Genomic DNA, 18759 nt, shown 5'->3' with positions numbered 1-18759 from the left:
CTCAAAAGTGCGAATTCAGGCAGAATCCAGGCTGTGAAGGGTGCGAGATTTGCCCTGGCCGGCGTGTACAAGCCACGGCTGCTTCACTTCACACCCTTTGCAGCTGATTGGATTGACCCCTTCTGATTGCCCAACCTGCTCCTACCCCCCCCCCCCCCCCCTCTCCGTAGCCATTTCAAAGTTGCAAACGTAACCATTCTGCCACTACTAAGGTGATAATGCAGCTTTATGTGCTGTGTAACTTGTCAGAGTGTGTTCATGTTTCTGTAATGTGTGAAACCTCAATAGCAGCTAGTGAGAAACTACACAAACTTCAAATATTCACATAGACCATTCATTTGTGAACACGCCTTATTCATGGTATAACCACAGTCACTTTTTCCACATTTGTTTTATCTGTAAGGCACACAAATACTGCACACTGCAATTTGCAGAATGATCTTTTGGCCAGGGCTGTGGAGATGTGAAATGAGGAAATGATCAGCACTGGATGTGATTGGCCGATTGTCGTCTTGTGAAAGTTACAAGGAAACAGATGCTGAATGATCCGCACTATATATATGTCCCAACCTCAGAAACCGTCATCTAACGTCCAGTGAGAACGAGCTAAGAATGGAGAGACAACCAGAGAAAATAAGAGAGGGCTATCTTGTGAAAAAGGTAAGTAACAAGCCGCACATGTAGGATGTTATTACATAGTATTTCTAAATAATGAATGGAATGGGGGCAATCCTATTGTGTATATGACTTGTGCTGAAGTAGTCATCTATTTGAGAAAGATGGGAAAGACCTAGATTTAGAGGGACCAACATTAATAACATAGGTTACATCACTGAAAGACTTCTGCACTTTGCTATTTTTGGAGCTAGATGAATGTTTTGCTTTTGTGCAAGTCTGAAGTTAGAGAGACCATTCTCGCCTGTGCTACTAGCCACTGCCCAGGAACACCCATTACGTTTCTGCCACATTTCTGATACCATCTGTCCCCATGGCAACAGCGCCTAAGTGAGTATACTGTGTGTAATACATGCACCATAGAGGTTTTTAGAGCGCTTTCTGCAAATAATTTCCCAACTATGTGAAAAACCGGCATAGCTTGTGACTTGCGTGAGACTCACAATCAGGCCTCTTTTAGAAAAAAGAATAATGGCCATCTTCCTAAAGTGATGAAAATGTGATAATGTTTTCACAAGGCAGAAAGAATATTCTAACATTACTCACAGGGAGATTCAGTTAAAATGCCGGCTGTCGGGATCCCGCTGTTTAGGATACCGATGCCGAAATCCCGCCAACCAACAATGCCACCAGCCTGAATCCAGGTGCACCAGGGCTACACCCAAGGAGTGGGAATAGATTGCAGTGTGGCGAGCGAAGCGAGCCCGCATGGGGACTCTCAGTGCTCACCCCACTGCTGGCATTCTGGTGAGCTGGATGCCGCTGTTGGGATATTGACAGCCGGTATCCCGTCCGCCTGGATAATATATGTAATCTCTCACAGGACATACTGTACTAAGCCTTAGCCAACCAACTTGCTTTTATCTGCCTGGTTCAAATGAAACAATAAGGGTTATTTAAGTGACACCAGATCCAGAGCCGGATTAAGAGGGTAGGGGGGGGGGGGGGGAGGTCCTGGGGATACGTACCACAGATCGGATTTCTCTTCCGATCCGATCTGTGGTGCTGCGCTCCCGTCTGCACTGCAGCGGTGGCCGTACAGACAGGGCAGCTGTACGACGGCTCAGCTGTCCAATAATGTATGACTGAAGTAGGCTGCCCCAATGGCTGAGCGGCAGGCTGCTTCACCCATACATGATTGGAGAGCTGAGCCGTCGCTCAGTTGTCTATGCGGTTGCCGGGGACGGGAGAGCAGTTTGATCGTGGCATGGCTGTGTCTGGTTTGTGACCTGCTTACACACATACACTTACACACACACACACAGACACACACACACTCACCCCCCCCCCCCTCCTCTTGAATAGGGGCCCCTCTGTTAAGTACCCCGGGCCCCCCATGATCTTAATCCGGCTCTGACAAGATGTCAGCAGCTGCATTGCTTCATTAGGTGTGTAAGTAGACACAATTGTCCACCATGAACATTTGAAGATGCCTGAACATTATCCAGGCTTTGGAAACACCGACATAATAACATTTTGTTTCTTTATTGGGATTTGCCGACACAGTGAGACCAACATTCACTATCACTTCACTCACTTTATTGATTTAAAATGTTACATTTCTAAAATATTCTTGACTTAACCCCATTTTTGTCTTAACCGTGACTGTGAAGGGATGCGTATGTGGCCTTTTTGTGTGCTCGAAGGCTTTAATAACTTTGTAGGTAGGACACCAAAACATACACTTACCAAAAGAAGCACAAATGAAAAGTGAGATAGGAGAGAATTCCAAACCTTTCCAAGTGAGTGAAAGACTGTGCACTCTACCACAAAGCAGGGGTCACTGATGGCCCTATTCTTCTTTTTATTTCTTCAAACATTTCTGTCACACAAAACAAAATCCTGTATTTACTTAGTGCACTGCAGCAAAGCATGCTCTCCTTCTGCCAAACTCTTCTCATGGGCCAGTGTAATCTTCACACCCTGACGTGCTGACTGGGCCATTTCATGCCCCCTTACTTACACGCTGATATAAACACGTCATTTGGAGTGCAGCTAAGGTGTTTTATGTATTATTAAATGATCTGTGGGGGTGGAATAGAAACGTGATGAATAAGAAAAGGGAGTTCATTTCAGATAAAGTGTGAACAACAATGTGTGTCAAATTACTATAATAATAATAATAATAATAATAATAAATAATTTTATTTTATTTATTTCTCCAAATGGACTCAAGGTGCTTAACAGATAAAATGAACATAATACAGTATGTAATACAGGAACACTGAATACAGTAAAGAGCTTTAGCTTTGCATGAAATACACAGAACACGGAGATAGTACAAATGGTGTGGCAGACATTTTGGGTTATCAGTTGCAGGATTATTCACCTTACCAGTGGCGGCTCCAGGGGTGAGGCTGCAATACTGTCCAAAATTCAAATAGGGGAGCCGCACCAACTGCCAGGGAGTCCCGGCCGGCGATGTTTGGCAGTGTTTGGGGTGGCAGTTGGTGTGGCTTCCTCTATTTGAATGTTGGACGGCGATGCAGCCCCACCTCTGTAGGTGCCACTGCACCTTACCCATGCAGGGTCCAGGTGTAAATCAGATTCATTGTTTTAAGGCCCTTAGTAATCTAATATAAAATAAAATAAAACTTTAAACAAAAATAAATACAGTGAAGTATCTTGAAAATAGTGACCTTTCCCTGCTATAAGTATTTTTCTTACTCTATAAAGTGGAGCTAATATTTCTATTCAGCAAAGAAAGAGGTTTCCTATGCTACATCACCATTCTTTGAATTTTATCGCATCTTGTATTATGCTAACATATAGAAGTATCTCATACTGTGTTCTGTCAAATGTAAGTCATAAAAGAGAAAAGAGAACTCCTTTGTGGGGTTTGTGTTTTAGTTATAGATTAAAAATATAACATTTATCAAATATATAAAATACTGATGACCTTTGTCAATATCCTTTCATGTAACAACAAGCTAGATAAACAGAATGGGGAGCCAATAAAATGTAATTAAATGTGATCACTCTCTAATACCAAATGTTATATATACCATTTATAATGGATAAGAATCTATCCTTTTAACTTAATGGGTTTGTTAAAGATGTCATAGGGAGATATAAATGAAGGTGAAATATCAAATAGATATGTGCAAATGTATTACATAAATAGCTAATACATATATACTGCTAATGATCAATATTGTAAGCTTATTCACCTGGAAGTCAAGTAGCTTTTAAGTAAGTTGAAGTCAAAGAATTAGTTGTTTGGATACTGACAAAGGTCATTAGTTTATTATATATTTCATATATCACCGACCAATACCACCGACCTATATACTATACTACAATACTATAGCTTAGATCCCTAGTGGGACAGTAGTATCGATATATAGTATCTACATACTGTATATTGTTGGTTCATTGCATTAATACACTCTTCTTAATTTCAATATTACCTAAAAGTTCTAGTGCAAAATCTCTTCTCTTTTTGGCTACATGGATATTTCTGTCAAAGTTAGTCCCACATCCTCCCCGCCATTCAATTGTGAAGATGTACAAAATTGCAGATAAATTCTGTGCAAATCCATTTTGAAGGCATAAAGAGAAAGAGATACAACATTATGGCAATATTATTTCCCTTCACCAGTCTACAGAACGCAGGATGTGCAAATGATCTGAATGAATCCAGCTAGGAGATGACAGTGCTTGGGACAGGACTGGCAGAACATTAGGACACATTGTGCAATTAGACAACTATTTCATGGAAGAAAATGTGCTACGGGAAGGGACGGTTAGGTGGAGGGAGGGGGGAAGGTTAGAATACTTACCCAAACAGTGTCAGGATCCTGGCCATTGGGATGCTGGTGTCAGTCTTCTGACTGCCGGCATTCTGTACGCCGGGAACCTGTACCCATCCGCTCCAATATACGCCAGAGTTTTGACTATAAAAATGATTAGAATAACACAAAGAATATATTTATACATTTCATCTTTGTATTATTCTAATCATTTTATAGTCAAAATACCTACCAAATTACGTGACCTCACCGCACCGCACCGGCATAGCCACAGTTACGCCGTCATGCCCTCACTTAATATTAACTACATGAAAATGGCCTGTTATAGCCCAGTTACACCTCCTCAGCTGCAAGTGGAGATGCCACTAATATACATAGGACTATGCATCGCCCGTACACGCAGGATGAGCTCCGCAAACAGGCGTACATTCATGTCTGCATCACCCCTATAACATCCATCCACCAATGTGAGCGGGATGCTGCTGCCTAGTGATTTACCTTTATCGGTGGACATACATATTTACTAAAGCTTCTAAAACAGACAAGTGGTGGTGTTGCTCATAGCAACCAATCAGATTTCTGTATATCATTTTCTAGAATGCAAATGAGAAATGATAGCTAGAATGTTATTGGTTGCTATGGGCAATAACGCTACCCCACAGAGGCATTCCACACATGACTGTTACTCTTATGTATGTCTCTGAAGTGCCTTGGTTCTCACAGAACACTATTGTTCTTCGCCATGGGAAATATTTAATTTAGAAAGCTTGTATTTAGAGGACTCAAAAGCCTAGTGGATCTATTCTATAGAATATGGGAATACGTGCGTTTAAATATTTTTCTATTTTTAACAATCACAAGCCAAAAGTGACATCTCTAAACTGAGACCCCTTTACAGGGGAAATGCATCAAACCTTTCAAAGACTGGGCGAGTAGAGAAGTTGCCCGTAGCAACCAAAGTAGCGTTTATCAAGTACAGCCTATAAAATGATAGGTAGCCGCTGATTGGTTTCTATGGGCAATTCTTCACTTGTGCACTCTGTAGAAGGCGTGATAAATCACCCCATATCATAAGGCAATTTTATTTATGCTACTAATGGGTAATTAGTATTACTCCTCTGCTTGCAGCTTAGGGTAGGCGTGTTACTTCTGTATTCTGTACTGGGCGCCTCAAAGACTGATCTCCAAGTGTTATCACATGCTCATGCCAGTGGATAATTTAAGCAGATGTAAAATACATTGTATAAACAAATTTATGGACTCTGATGAAGCAGAAAGAGTTCCCTTTTTTGTTCTGAGCGTGGGAGGATGAACAATGAAGCTTGAAAATTTTCAAAAATGGTATTTGCTGAAAAGCACTAACACCACAAAACTACTTGCTATAGCTGGTGGAAAATGCTACTCTGCTGTCCAATCATTTTATCCATTGTAAAACATGCTCTGTATCCTCCTGATTACTACAATGGTATGCAGAAGGTGAAACACATTGCACAAAGGCCCTTATTCAGATTTGTTAGCAAAACCAAAAAAATCATAAAAGGTACACTAATGGGCAAAACCATGTTGTACTGCAGGTGGGGCAGATGTAACATGTGCAGAGAGAGTTAATTTGGGTGTGGTGTGTTCAAACTAAAATCTTACAAACCTCCTAAAGGCTGATGAGTGGCCACGTGCATGCATCATTAAACAAACACTTTACTTAACATAAAACAACGACACAAAGACTCAGATTTGGCAGAAAATCTTAGCTGATATATTTCAATAAGCTATAACTTTAAATAGCTGTAAAGAAAGGGATTAGATAATGGTGGCAAAGAAAGAACGGCTAAACTCCTTCCCCAATCCGCAAAACTGACATCATCATCATCATAACCAAACAAGCTAACAAAAGGTATCCACTCAACCTTCTACCTTGACTGCCCACCTGTATGGGTGATGTCGCTACCCCCGTTCAGGTGGTCCAGCCATTATACACAATCAACGAAGATGAGCGCACCAAACAACTAGGAAACAATCAATAATCTATATACAACCTAAAACAGGTAACCCACCGTTCTTTCCCACCAAAACAGCTAACGCAATACAGCTACCCAGAAACAAAAATAGCGGAGGGAGGGTTTAACGTTCAGTGACAATAATATTTCTCTAACGTCCTAGTGGATGCTGGGGACTCCGAAAGGACCATGGGGAATAGCGGCTCCGCAGGAGACTGGGCACAAAGTAAAAGCTTTAGGACTAGCTGGTGTGCACTGGCTCCTCCCCCTATGACCCTCCTCCAAGCCTCAGTTAGATTTTGTGCCCGAACGAGAAGGGTGCAATCTAGGTGGCTCTCCTGAGCTGCTTAGAGTAAAAGTTTAAATAGGTTTTTTATTTTCAGTGAGACCTGCTGGCAACAGGCTCACTGCATCGAGGGACTTAGGGGAGAGAAACGAACTCACCTGCGTGCAGAGTGGATTGGGTTTCTTAGGCTACTGGACATTAGCTCCAGAGGGACGATCACAGGCCCAGCCATGGATGGGTCCCGGAGCCGCGCCGCCGGCCCCCTTACAGATGCTGAAGCAAGAAGAGGTCCATAAATCGGCGGCAGAAGACTTTCCTGTCTTCATAAGGTAGCGCACAGCACTGCAGCTGTGCGCCATTGCTCTCAGCACACTTCACACTCCGGTCACTGAGGGTGCAGGATGCTGGGGGGGGGGGCGTCCTGGGAAGCAATGAATTTACCTTAGTTGGCGAAAAATACATCACATATAGCTCCTGGGCTATATGGATGTATTTAATCCCTGCCAGTTTTCCAGAAAAAAGCGGGAGAAGAGCCCGCCGTGAAGGGGGCGGGGCCTATCTCCTCAGCACACAGCGCCATTTTTCCCACACAGCTCCGCTGGTAGGAAGGCTCCCAGAATCTCCCCTGCATCCTGCAACTACAGAAACAGGGTAAAAAAGAGAGGGGGGCACTTATTTGGCAAAATAACAGATATAAGCAGCTATAAGGGATAGACACTTATTGTAAGGTTGTCCCTATACATATATAGCGCTCTGGTGTGTGCTGGCAAACTCTCCCTCTGTCTCCCCAAAGGGCTAAGTGGGTCCTGTCCTCTATCAGAGCATTCCCTGTGTGTGTGCTGGGTGTCGGTACGTGTGTGTCGACATGTATGAGGAGGAAAATGATGTGGAGGCGGAGCAGAGTGTCTGTAACAGTGATGTCACCCCCTAGGGGGTCGACACCTGAGTGGATGTACTGTTGAAAATTACGTGACAGTGTCAGCTCTATATAAAAAAAACAGTGGTTGACATGAGACAGCCGGCTACTCAGCTTGTGCCTGTCCAGACGTCTCATAGGCCGTCAGGCAGATGGCAGATACAGACGCCGACACGGATACTGACTCCTGTGTCGACGGTGAAGAGACAACCGTGATTTCCAGTAGGGCCACACGTTACATGATTGAGACAATGGAAAATGTTTTATACATTTCTGATAATACGAGTACCACCAAAAAAGGGGTATTATGTTCGGTGAGGGAAAAACTACCTGTAGTTTTCCTGAATCTGAGAAATAAAATGTGTGATGATGCGTGGGTTTCCCCCCGATAACAATTAATAATTTCTTAAAAAGTATTGGCTGCATACCCTTTCCCGCCAGAGGTTAGGATGCATTGGGAAACACCCCCTAGGGGGGATAAGGCGCTCACACGCTTGTAAGAACAAGGGCTCTACCCTCTCATGAGATGGCCGCCCTTAAGGATCCTGCTGATAGAAAGCAGGAGGGTATCCAAAAAAAGGTATTTACACACATACTGGTGTTATACTGCGACCAGCTATCGCCTCAGCCTGGAGGTGCAGTGCTGGGTTGGCATGGTCGGATTCCCTGACTGGAAATATTGATATCCTAGATAAGGATAGTATATTATTGCCTATAGAGCATTTAAAAGATGCATTTCTATATATGCATGATGCACAGCGGAATAATTGCCGACTGGCATCAAGTATAAGTGCGTTGTCCAATTCTACCAGTAAAATGGTCAGGTGATGCGGATTCCAAACGTCATTTGGAAGTATTTCCTTTGAAAGGGGACATTTGGGGTCGGTCTTTTAGACCTGGTGGCCACGGCAACAGCTGGGAAATCCACGTTTGTACCCCAGGTCGCCTCTCAAAATAAGACGCCGTATTATCAGGCGCAGTCCTTTGTTGGCAAGCGGACAAAAGGTTCCTCTTTTCTGCTCGTGACAGAGGGAGAGGAAAAAGGCTGCAGAGATCAGCCAGTTCCCAGGAACAGAAACACTTTCCAGCCTCTGCCAAGCCCTCAGTATGACGCTAGGGCTTTACAAGCTCAGGCACGGTGGGGGCCCGTTCTCAATGAATTTCAGTGCGCAGTGGGCTCACTCGCAAGTAGACCCCTGGATCCTTCAGGTAATATCTCAGGGGTACATATTGGAATTCGAGACGTCTCCCCCTCGCCGTTTCCAAAAGTCGACTTTACCGACGTCTCCCTCGGACAGGGAGGCAGTTTTGGAAGCCATTCACAAGCTGTATTCCGAGCAGGTGATAATCAAGGTACCCCTCCTGCAACAGGGAACGGGGTATTATTCCACACTATTGTGGTACCGAAGCCAGACGGCTCGGTGAGACCGATTCTAAAATCTAAAATCTTTGAACACTTACATACAGAGGTTCAAATTCAAGATTGAGTCACTCAGAGCAGTGATTGCGAACCTGGAAGAAGGGGACTACATGATGTCTCGGGACATCAAGGATGCTTACCTTCATGTCAAAATTTACCCTTCTCACCAAGGGTACCTCAGGTTTATGGTACAGAACTGTCACTATCAGTTCAGACGCTGCCGTAGGGATGGTCCACGGCACCCCGGGTCTTTACCAAGGTAATGGCCGAAATGATGATGTTCCTTCGAAGGAAGGGAATTTTAGTTATCCCTTACTTGGACGATTCCCTGATAAGGGTAAGATCCAGGGAACAGTTGGAGGTCGGTGTAGCACTATCTCAGATAGTGTTGCGGCAGCACGATTGGATTCTCAATATTCCAAAATCGCAGCTGGTTCCGTCGACGTGTCTTCTGTTCCTAGGGATGATCCTGGACACAGTCCAGAAAAAGGTGTTTCTCCCGGAGGAGAAAGCCGGGGAGTTATCCGAGCTAGTCAGGAACCTCCTCAAACCGAGCCAAGTCTCAGTGCATCAATGCACAAGGGTTCTGGGTAAAATGGGGGCTTCCTACGAAGCAATCCCATTTGGCAGATTCCACGCAAGAATTTCCAGTGGGACCTGCTGGACAAATGGTCCGGGTCGCATCTTCAGATGCATCAGCGGATAACCCTGTCACCAAGGACAAGGGTGTCCCTCCTGTGGTGGTTGCAGAGTGCTCATCTTCTAGAGGGCCGCAGATTCGGCATTCAGGACTGGGTCCTGGTAACCACGGATGCCAGCCTGCGAGGCTGGGGAGCAGTCACACAGGGAAGGAATATCCAGGACTTATGGTCAAGCCTGGAAACATCACTTCACATAAATATCCTGAAGCTAAGGGACATTTACAATGCTCTAAGCTTAGCAAGACCTTTGCTTCAAGGACAACCGGTGTTGATCCAGTCGGACAACATCACGGCAGTCACCCACGTAAACAGACAGGGTGGCACAAGAAGCAGAAGGGCAATGACAGAAGCTGCAAGGATTCTTCGCTGGGCGGAAAATCATGGGATAGCACTGTCAGCAGTATTCATTCCGGGAGTGGACAACTGGGAAGCAGACTTCCTCAGCATGACCTCCACCCGGGGAGAGTGGGGACTTCACCCAGAAGTCTTCCACAGGATTATAAACCGTTGGGAAAAACTCGACAGGTATTGCGCCAGGTCCAGGGACCCTCAGGCAATAGCTGTAGACGCTCTGGTAACACCGTGGGTGTACCAGTCAGGGTATGTGTTTCCTCCTCTGCCTCTCATACCCAAGGTACTGAGATTGATAAGATGGTGAGGAGTAAGCACTATATTCGTGGCTCCGGATTGGCCAAGAAGGACTTGGTAACCGGAACTTCAAGAGATGCTCACGGAGGATCCGTGGCCTCTACCTCTAAGAAGGGACCTGCTCCAGCAAGGACCCTGTCTGTTCCAAGACTTACCGCGGCTGCGTTTGACGGCATGGCGGTTGAACGCCGGATCCTGAAGGAAAAAGGGCATTCCGGATGAAGTCATCCCTATCCTGATCAAAGCCAGGAAGGATGTAACCGCAAAAACATTATCACCGCAATTGGCGAAAATATGTTGCGTGGTGCGAGGCCAGTAAGGCCCGACGGTGGAAATTCGACTGGGTCGATTCCTACATTTCCTGCAAACAGGAGTGTCTATGGGCCTGAAATTGGGGTCCATTAAGGTTCAAATTTCGGCCCTGTCAATTTTCTTCCAAAAAGAACTAGCTTCAGTCCCTGAAGTTCAGACGTTTGTAAAAGGGGTACTGCATATACAGCCTCCTTTTGTGCCTCCAGTGGCACTTGGGATCTCAATGTAGTTTTTTTTTTTGGATTCCAAAAGTCACATTGGTTTGAACCACTTAAATCTGTGGAGTTAAAATATCTCACATGGAAAGTGGTCATGCTGTTGGCCCTGGCCTGGGCCAGGCGCGTGTCAGAATTGGCGGCTTTATCCTGTAAAAGCCCTTATCTGATTTTCCATTCGGACAGGGCGGAATTGAGGACTCGTCCTCAATTTCTCCCTAAGGTGTTTTCAGCATTTCACTTAAACCAACCTATTGTGGTGCCTGCGGCTACTAGGGACTTGGAGGATTCCAAGTTGCTGGACGTAGTCAGGGCCCTGAAAATATATGTTTCCAGGACGGCTGGAGTCAGAAAATCTGACTCGCTATTTATCCTGTATGCACCCAACAAGCTGGGTGCTCCTGCTTCTAAGCAGACGATTGCTCGTTGGATTTGCAGTACAATTCAGCTTGCACATTCTGTGGCAGGCCTGCCACAGCCAAAATCTGTAAAAGCCCATTCCACACGGAAAGTGGGCTCATCTTGGGCGGCTGCCCGAGGGGTCTCGGCTTTACAACTTTGCCGAGCAGCTACTTGGTCAGGGGCAAACACGTTTGCTAAATTCTACAAATTTGATACCCTGGCTGAGGAGGACCTGGAGTTCTCTCATTCGGTGCTGCAGAGTCATCCGCACTCTCCCGCCCGTTTGGGAGCTTTGGTATAATCCCCATGGTCCTTTCGGAGTCCCCAGCATCCACTAGGACGTTAGAGAAAATAAGAATTTACTTACCGATAATTCTATTTCTCATAGTCCGTAGTGGATGCTGGGCGCCCATCCCAAGTGCGGATTGTCTGCATTACTTGTACATAGTTATTGTTACAAAAATCGGGTTATTGTTGTTGTGAGCCATCTTTTCAGAGGCTCCTTCTGTTATCATGCTGTTAACTGGGTTCAGATCACAAGTTGTACGGTGTGATTGGTGTGGCTGGTAATGAGTCTTACCCGGGATTCAAAATCCTTCCTTATTGTGTACGCTCGTCCGGGCACAGTATCCTAACTGAGGCTTGGAGGAGGGTCATAGGGGGAGGAGCCAGTGCACACCAGCTAGTCCTAAAGCTTTTACTTTGTGCCCAGTCTCCTGCGGAGCCGCTATTCCCCATGGTCCTTTCGGAGTCCCCAGCATCCACTACGGACTATGAGAAATAGAATTATCGGTAAGTAAATTCTTATTATTGTATGACTCCTTATTGTGCTGTTTTTTCAACAACGTACATAGACATATGGCAGTTAGTTTTCTTTCTTTTTTAGTAGAGTATCCTAAACTTTGTTACGCCGTGAGTAAAATACCTAACTTTTGTGTAAAATAACTAAGCGCATGCGCTATGCGAACCTTGCGCATGCGCAGTAAGCGACTAATCGCAGTATAGCGAAAATCGGCAACGAGCGAACAACTCGGAATGACTCCCCATTGTCCTTCACAGCCCAGATACACAGGAAAATCTGCAATGTTACTCTACCGTACCTCTCGCTAATGAGCTTACTGAGCGCATCACCTAAAATGTAATTGGGATGCAGTCAAAATGCTGGTGGCCGGCATCCCGACACATGCCCGGAATTCTCACTCGGTTGGTGGGTCCATACCACCAACCGAGTGGGAATAGAACCTGTGGCGAGTGTAGCTCGCCACCGGGCCCGCTACGTGGTGAGTGCAACGAGCCTGCGAGGAGCCTCGCTACCGGTATTCCGGCAGACGGGATACCGCTGTTGGGTTACTAACAGACGGTATCCCGTCCGCCAGTATTACATACCGGATCCATTGAATTGCCCTGTAAGAGTTCTTTTGTAATAATTCCCCTTTTACTATTTTATTTTTTAGCTTATCACATCCCCTTCACCAAGGTTTTCCTACTTATATATCAATATATCACTAGGACCTTAAGGACTCAACCAGCCTTATGTAACAGAATAGGCCCGTCTATTGGGCATTTAATAAAACATGGTGTCACAGAACAGTATTCCCATCATAACTTATTAAAGGGGAATTCACTTTTATGGACAACTCAGTTGTTTTCTTAAGCCCTCAGGTGTTAACACTAGAGATGAGCGGGTTCGGTTCCTCTGAATCCGAACCCGCCCGAACTTCAGTTTTTTTTACACGGGGCCGAGCGACTCGGATCTTCCCGCCTTGCTCGGTTAACCCGAGCGCGCACGAACGTCATCATCACACTGTCGGATTCTCGCGAGGCTCGGATTCTATCGCGAGACTCGGATTCTATATAAGGAGCCGCCATTTTCACACGTGCATTGAGATTGATAGGGAGAGGACGTGGCTGGCGTCCTCTCCGTTTAGAAATTAAAATAGGAGAGTGAGAGTGAGACACGTTCATTACTATACTTACTGGAGCTTAGGAGGAGTTATTATATTATACTACTAGTGACTGATGACCAGTGACCTGACCACCAGTGCAGTTTTATAATTTATTAATATTTAAATAATAATCCGTTCTGTTCTTGTTCTCTGCCTGAAAAAAACGATACACAGCTTAATTGTGGGGGAGACTGGGGAGCAGTTATAGGTTATAGCAGGAGCCAGGAGTACATATTAAACAGTGCACACTTTTGCTGCCAGAGAGAGACTAGTGCCACTGCCAGTGTGACTGACCACTGTGACCAGTGACCTGACCACACTGACCACCAGTACTATAGTACTATATTTATTGATTGTCTGCCTGAAAAAGTACACTCGTCGTGGACTCGTGTGACTTGTGTGGTGTTTTTTTCTTCTTTAAAAAACTCATTCTACTGACAGACAGTGTCCAGCAGGTCCGTCATTAATATCTGACTGTGCTCACACAGCTTAATTGTGGGGGAGACTGGGGAGCAGTTATAGGTTATAGCAGGAGCCAGGAGTACATATTAAACAGTGCACACTTTTGCTGCCAGAGAGAGACTAGTGCCACTGCCAGTGTGACTGACCACTGTGACCAGTGACCTGACCACACTGACCACCAGTACTATAGTACTATATTTATTGATTGTCTGCCTGAAAAAGTACACTCGTCGTGGACTCGTGTGACTTGTGTGGTGTTTTTTTCTTCTTTAAAAAACTCATTCTGCTGACAGACAGTGTCCAGCAGGTCCGTCATTAATATCTGACTGTGCTCACACAGCTTAATTGTGGGGGAGACTGGGGAGCAGTTATAGGTTATAGCAGGAGCCAGGAGTACATATTAAACAGTGCACACTTTTGCTGCCAGAGAGAGACTAGTGCCACTGCCAGTGTGACTGACCACTGTGACCAGTGACCTGACCACACTGACCACCAGTACTATAGTACTATATTTATTGATTGTCTGCCTGAAAAAGTACACTCGTCGTGGACTCGTGTGACTTGTGTGGTGTTTTTTTCTTCTTTAAAAAACTCATTCTGCTGACAGACAGTGTCCAGCAGGTCCGTCATTAATATCTGACTGTGCTCACACAGCTTAATTGTGGGGGAGACTGGGGAGCAGTTATAGGTTATAGCAGGAGCCAGGAGTACATATTAAACAGTGCACACTTTTGCTGCCAGAGAGAGACTAGTGCCACTGCCAGTGTGACTGACCACTGTGACCAGTGACCTGACCACACTGACCACCAGTACTATAGTACTATATTTATTGATTGTCTGCCTGAAAAAGTACACTCGTCGTGGACTCGTGTGACTTGTGTGGTGTTTTTTTCTTCTTTAAAAAATTCATTCTGCTGACAGACAGTGTCCAGCAGGTCCGTCATTAATATCTGACTGTGCTCACACAGCTTAATTGTGGGGGAGACTGGGGAGCAGTTATAGGTTATAGCAGGAGCCAGGAGTACATATTAAACAGTGCACACTTTTGCTGCCAGAGAGAGACTAGTGCCACTGCCAGTGTGACTGACCACTGTGACCAGTGACCTGACCACACTGACCACCAGTACTATAGTACTATATTTATTGATTGTCTGCCTGAAAAAGTACACTCGTCGTGGACTCGTGTGACTTGTGTGGTGTTTTTTTCTTCTTTAAAAAACTCATTCTGCTGACAGACAGTGTCCAGCAGGTCCGTCATTAATATCTGACTGTGCTCACACAGCTTAATTGTGGGGGAGACTGGGGAGCAGTTATAGGTTATAGCAGGAGCCAGGAGTACATATTAAACAGTGCACACTTTTGCTGCCAGAGAGAGACTAGTGCCACTGCCAGTGTGACTGACCACTGTGACCAGTGACCTGACCACACTGACCACCAGTACTATAGTACTATATTTATTGATTGTCTGCCTGAAAAAGTACACTCGTCGTGGACTCGTGTGACTTGTGTGGTGTTTTTTTCTTCTTTAAAAAACTCATTCTGCTGACAGACAGTGTCCAGCAGGTCCGTCATTAATATCTGACTGTGCTCACACAGCTTAATTGTGGGGGAGACTGGGGAGCAGTTATAGGTTATAGCAGGAGCCAGGAGTACATATTAAACAGTGCACACTTTTGCTGCCAGAGAGAGACTAGTGCCACTGCCAGTGTGACTGACCACTGTGACCAGTGACCTGACCACACTGACCACCAGTACTATAATACTATATTTATTGATTGTCTGCCTGAAAAAGTACACTCGTCGTGGACTCGTGTGACTTGTGTGGTGTTTTTTTCTTCTATAAAAAACTCATTCTGCTGACAGACAGTGTCCAGCAGGTCCGTCATTATATAATATTATATACCTGTCCGGCTGCAGTAGTGATATATTTTTTATATCATTATTTATCATCCAGTCTATACTAGCAGCAGACACAGTACGGTAGTTCACGGCTGTAGCTACCTCTGTGTCGGCACTCGGCAGTCCATCCATAATTGTATACCACCTACCCGTGGTTTTTTTTTTCTTTCTTCTTTATACATACTACATCTCATTATCAACCAGTCTATATTAGCAGCTAGTATCTAGCTAGTATTATTAGCTAGTACTATTATTATTAGCTAGTATTAGTACTAGTATTATTAGCTAGTACTAGTATCCATCCATCTCCATTGTTTACCTGAGGTGCCTTTTAGTTGTGCCTATTAAAATATGGAGAACAAAAATGTTGAGGTTCCAAAATTAGGGAAAGATCAAGATCCACTTCCACCTCGTGCTGAAGCTGCTGCCACTAGTCATGGCCGAGACGATGAAATGCCAGCAACGTCGTCTGCCAAGGCCGATGCCCAATGGCATAGTACAGAGCATGTCAAATCCAAAACACCAAATATCAGTAAAAAAAGGACTCCAAAACCTAAAATAAAATTGTCGGAGGAGAAGCGTAAACTTGCCAATATGCCATTTACCACACGGAGTGGCAAGGAACGGCTGAGGCCCTGGCCTATGTTCATGGCTAGTGGTTCAGCTTCACATGAGGATGGAAGCACTCAGCCTCCCGCTAGAAAAATGAAAAGACTCAAGCTGGCAAAAGCAGTAGCACCGCAAAGAACTGTGCGTTCTTCGAAATCCCAAATCCACAAGGAGAGTCCAATTGTGTCGGTTGCGATGCCTGACCTTCCCAACACTGGACGTGAAGAGCATGCGCCTTCCACCATTTGCACGCCCCCTGCAAGTGCTGGAAGGAGCACCCGCAGTCCAGTTCCTGATAGTCAGATTGAAGATGTCAGTGTTGAAGTACACCAGGATGAGGAGGATATGGGTGTTGCTGGCGCTGGGGAGGAAATTGACCAGGAGGATTCTGATGGTGAGGTGGTTTGTTTAAGTCAGGCACCCGGGGAGACACCTGTTGTCCGTGGGAGGAATATGGCCGTTGACATGCCTGGTGAAAATACCAAAAAAATCAGCTCTTCGGTGTGGAGGTATTTCAACAGAAATGCGGACAACAGGTGTCAAGCCGTGTGTTCCCTTTGTCAAGCTGTAATAAGTAGGGGTAAGGACGTTAACCACCTCGGAACATCCTCCCTTATACGTCACCTGCAGCGCATTCATAATAAGTCAGTGACAAGTTCAAAAACTTTGGGTGACAGCGGAAGCAGTCCACTGACCAGTAAATCCCTTCCTCTTGTAACCAAGCTCCCGCAAACCACCCCACCAACTCCCTCAGTGTCAATTTCCTCCTTCCCCAGGAATGCCAATAGTCCTGCAGGCCATGTCACTGGCAATTCTGACGATTCCTCTCCTGCCTGGGATTCCTCCGATGCATCCTTGCGTGTAACGCCTACTGCTGCTGGCGCTGCTGTTGTTGCTGCTGGGAGTCGATGGTCATCCCAGAGGGGAAGTCGTAAGCCCACTTGTACTACTTCCAGTAAGCAATTGACTGTTCAACAGTCCTTTGCGAGGAAGATGAAATATCACAGCAGTCATCCTACTGCAAAGCGGATAACTGAGGCCTTGGCATCCTGGGTGGTGAGAAACGTGGTTCCGGTATCCATCATTACTGCAGAGCCAACTAGAGACTTGTTGGAGGTACTGTGTCCCCGGTACCAAATACCATCTAGGTTCCATTTCTCTAGGCAGGCGATACCGAAAATGTACACAGACCTCAGAAAAAGAGTCACCAGTGTCCTAAAAAATGCAGCTGTACCCAATGTCCACTTAACCACGGACATGTGGACAAGTGGAGCAGGGCAGGGTCAGGACTATATGACTGTGACAGCCCACTGGGTAGATGTATGGACTCCCGCCGCAAGAACAGCAGCAGCGGCACCAGTAGCAGGATCTCGCAAACGCCAACTCTTTCCTAGGCAGGCTACGCTTTGTATCACCGGTTTCCAGAATACGCACACAGCTGAAAACCTCTTACGGCAACTGAGGAAGATCATCGCGGAATGGCTTACCCCAATTGGACTCTCCTGTGGATTTGTGGCATCGGACAACGCCAGCAATATTGTGTGTGCATTAAATATGGGCAAATTCCAGCACGTCCCATGTTTTGCACATACCTTGAATTTGGTGGTGCAGAATTTTTTAAAAAACGACAGGGGCGTGCAAGAGATGCTGTCGGTGGCCAGAAGAATTGCGGGACACTTTCGGCGTACAGGCACCACGTACAGAAGACTGGAGCAACACCAAAAACGCCTGAACCTGCCCTGCCATCATCTGAAGCAAGAAGTGGTAACGAGGTGGAATTCAACCCTCTATATGCTTCAGAGGTTGGAGGAGCAGCAAAAGGCCATTCAAGCCTATACATCTGACCACGATATAGGAGGTGGAATGCACCTGTCTCAAGCGCAGTGGAGAATGATTTCAACGTTGTGCAAGGTTCTGATGCCCTTTGAACTTGCCACACGTGAAGTCAGTTCAGACACTGCCAGCCTGAGTCAGGTCATTCCCCTCATCAGGCTTTTGCAGAAGAAGCTGGAGACATTGAAGGAGGAGCTAACACGGAGCGATTCCGCTAGGCATGTGGGACTTGTGGATGGAGCCCATAATTCGCTTAACCAGGATTCACGGGTGGTCAATCTGTTGAAATCAGAGCACTACATTTTGGCCACCGTGCTCGATCCTAGATTTAAAACCTACCTTGGATCTCTCTTTCCGGCAGACACAAGTCTGCTGGGGTTGAAAGACCTGCTGGTGACAAAATTGTCAAGTCAAGCGGAACGCGACCTGTCAACATCTCCTCCTTCACATTCTCCCGCAACTGGGTGCGAGGAAAAGGCTCAGAATTCAGAGCCCACCCGCTGGCGGTGATGCAGGGCAGTCTGGAGCGACTGCTGATGCTGACATCTGGTCCGGACTGAAGGACCTGACAACAATTACGGACATGTCGTCTACTGTCACTGCATATGATTCTCTCACCATTGAAAGAATGGTGGAGGATTATATGAGTGACCGCATCCAAGTAGGCACGTCACACAGTCCGTACTTAT

The 18759-nt window shown here is 45.7% G+C and overlaps 1 protein-coding gene across 8 annotated transcripts in view; it reads left to right on the top strand.

Annotated features, from left to right (window-relative positions):
• The window catches only part of PLEK (pleckstrin), a 513179-nt gene that overhangs the window by 410149 nt on the left and 84271 nt on the right, over positions 1–18759 (top strand). The window contains exon 1 of one of the 8 annotated variants that reach the window (XM_063918397.1): positions 386–660. The exons of the other annotated variants lie outside the window; for them this stretch is intronic. Within the exon in view, the coding sequence (XP_063774467.1) occupies positions 613–660 (48 nt within the window). The 5' untranslated portion in view covers positions 386–612. Of the gene's footprint in view, positions 1–385; positions 661–18759 lie in introns of those variants that run through there. 8 annotated transcript variants of the gene reach the window in all.

Source organism: Pseudophryne corroboree, chromosome 4 (genome assembly GCF_028390025.1).
Source record: "Pseudophryne corroboree isolate aPseCor3 chromosome 4, aPseCor3.hap2, whole genome shotgun sequence".
Lineage (NCBI taxonomy): Eukaryota > Metazoa > Chordata > Amphibia > Anura > Myobatrachidae > Pseudophryne > Pseudophryne corroboree.
This window is presented reverse-complemented; position numbering and strand designations above follow the sequence as displayed.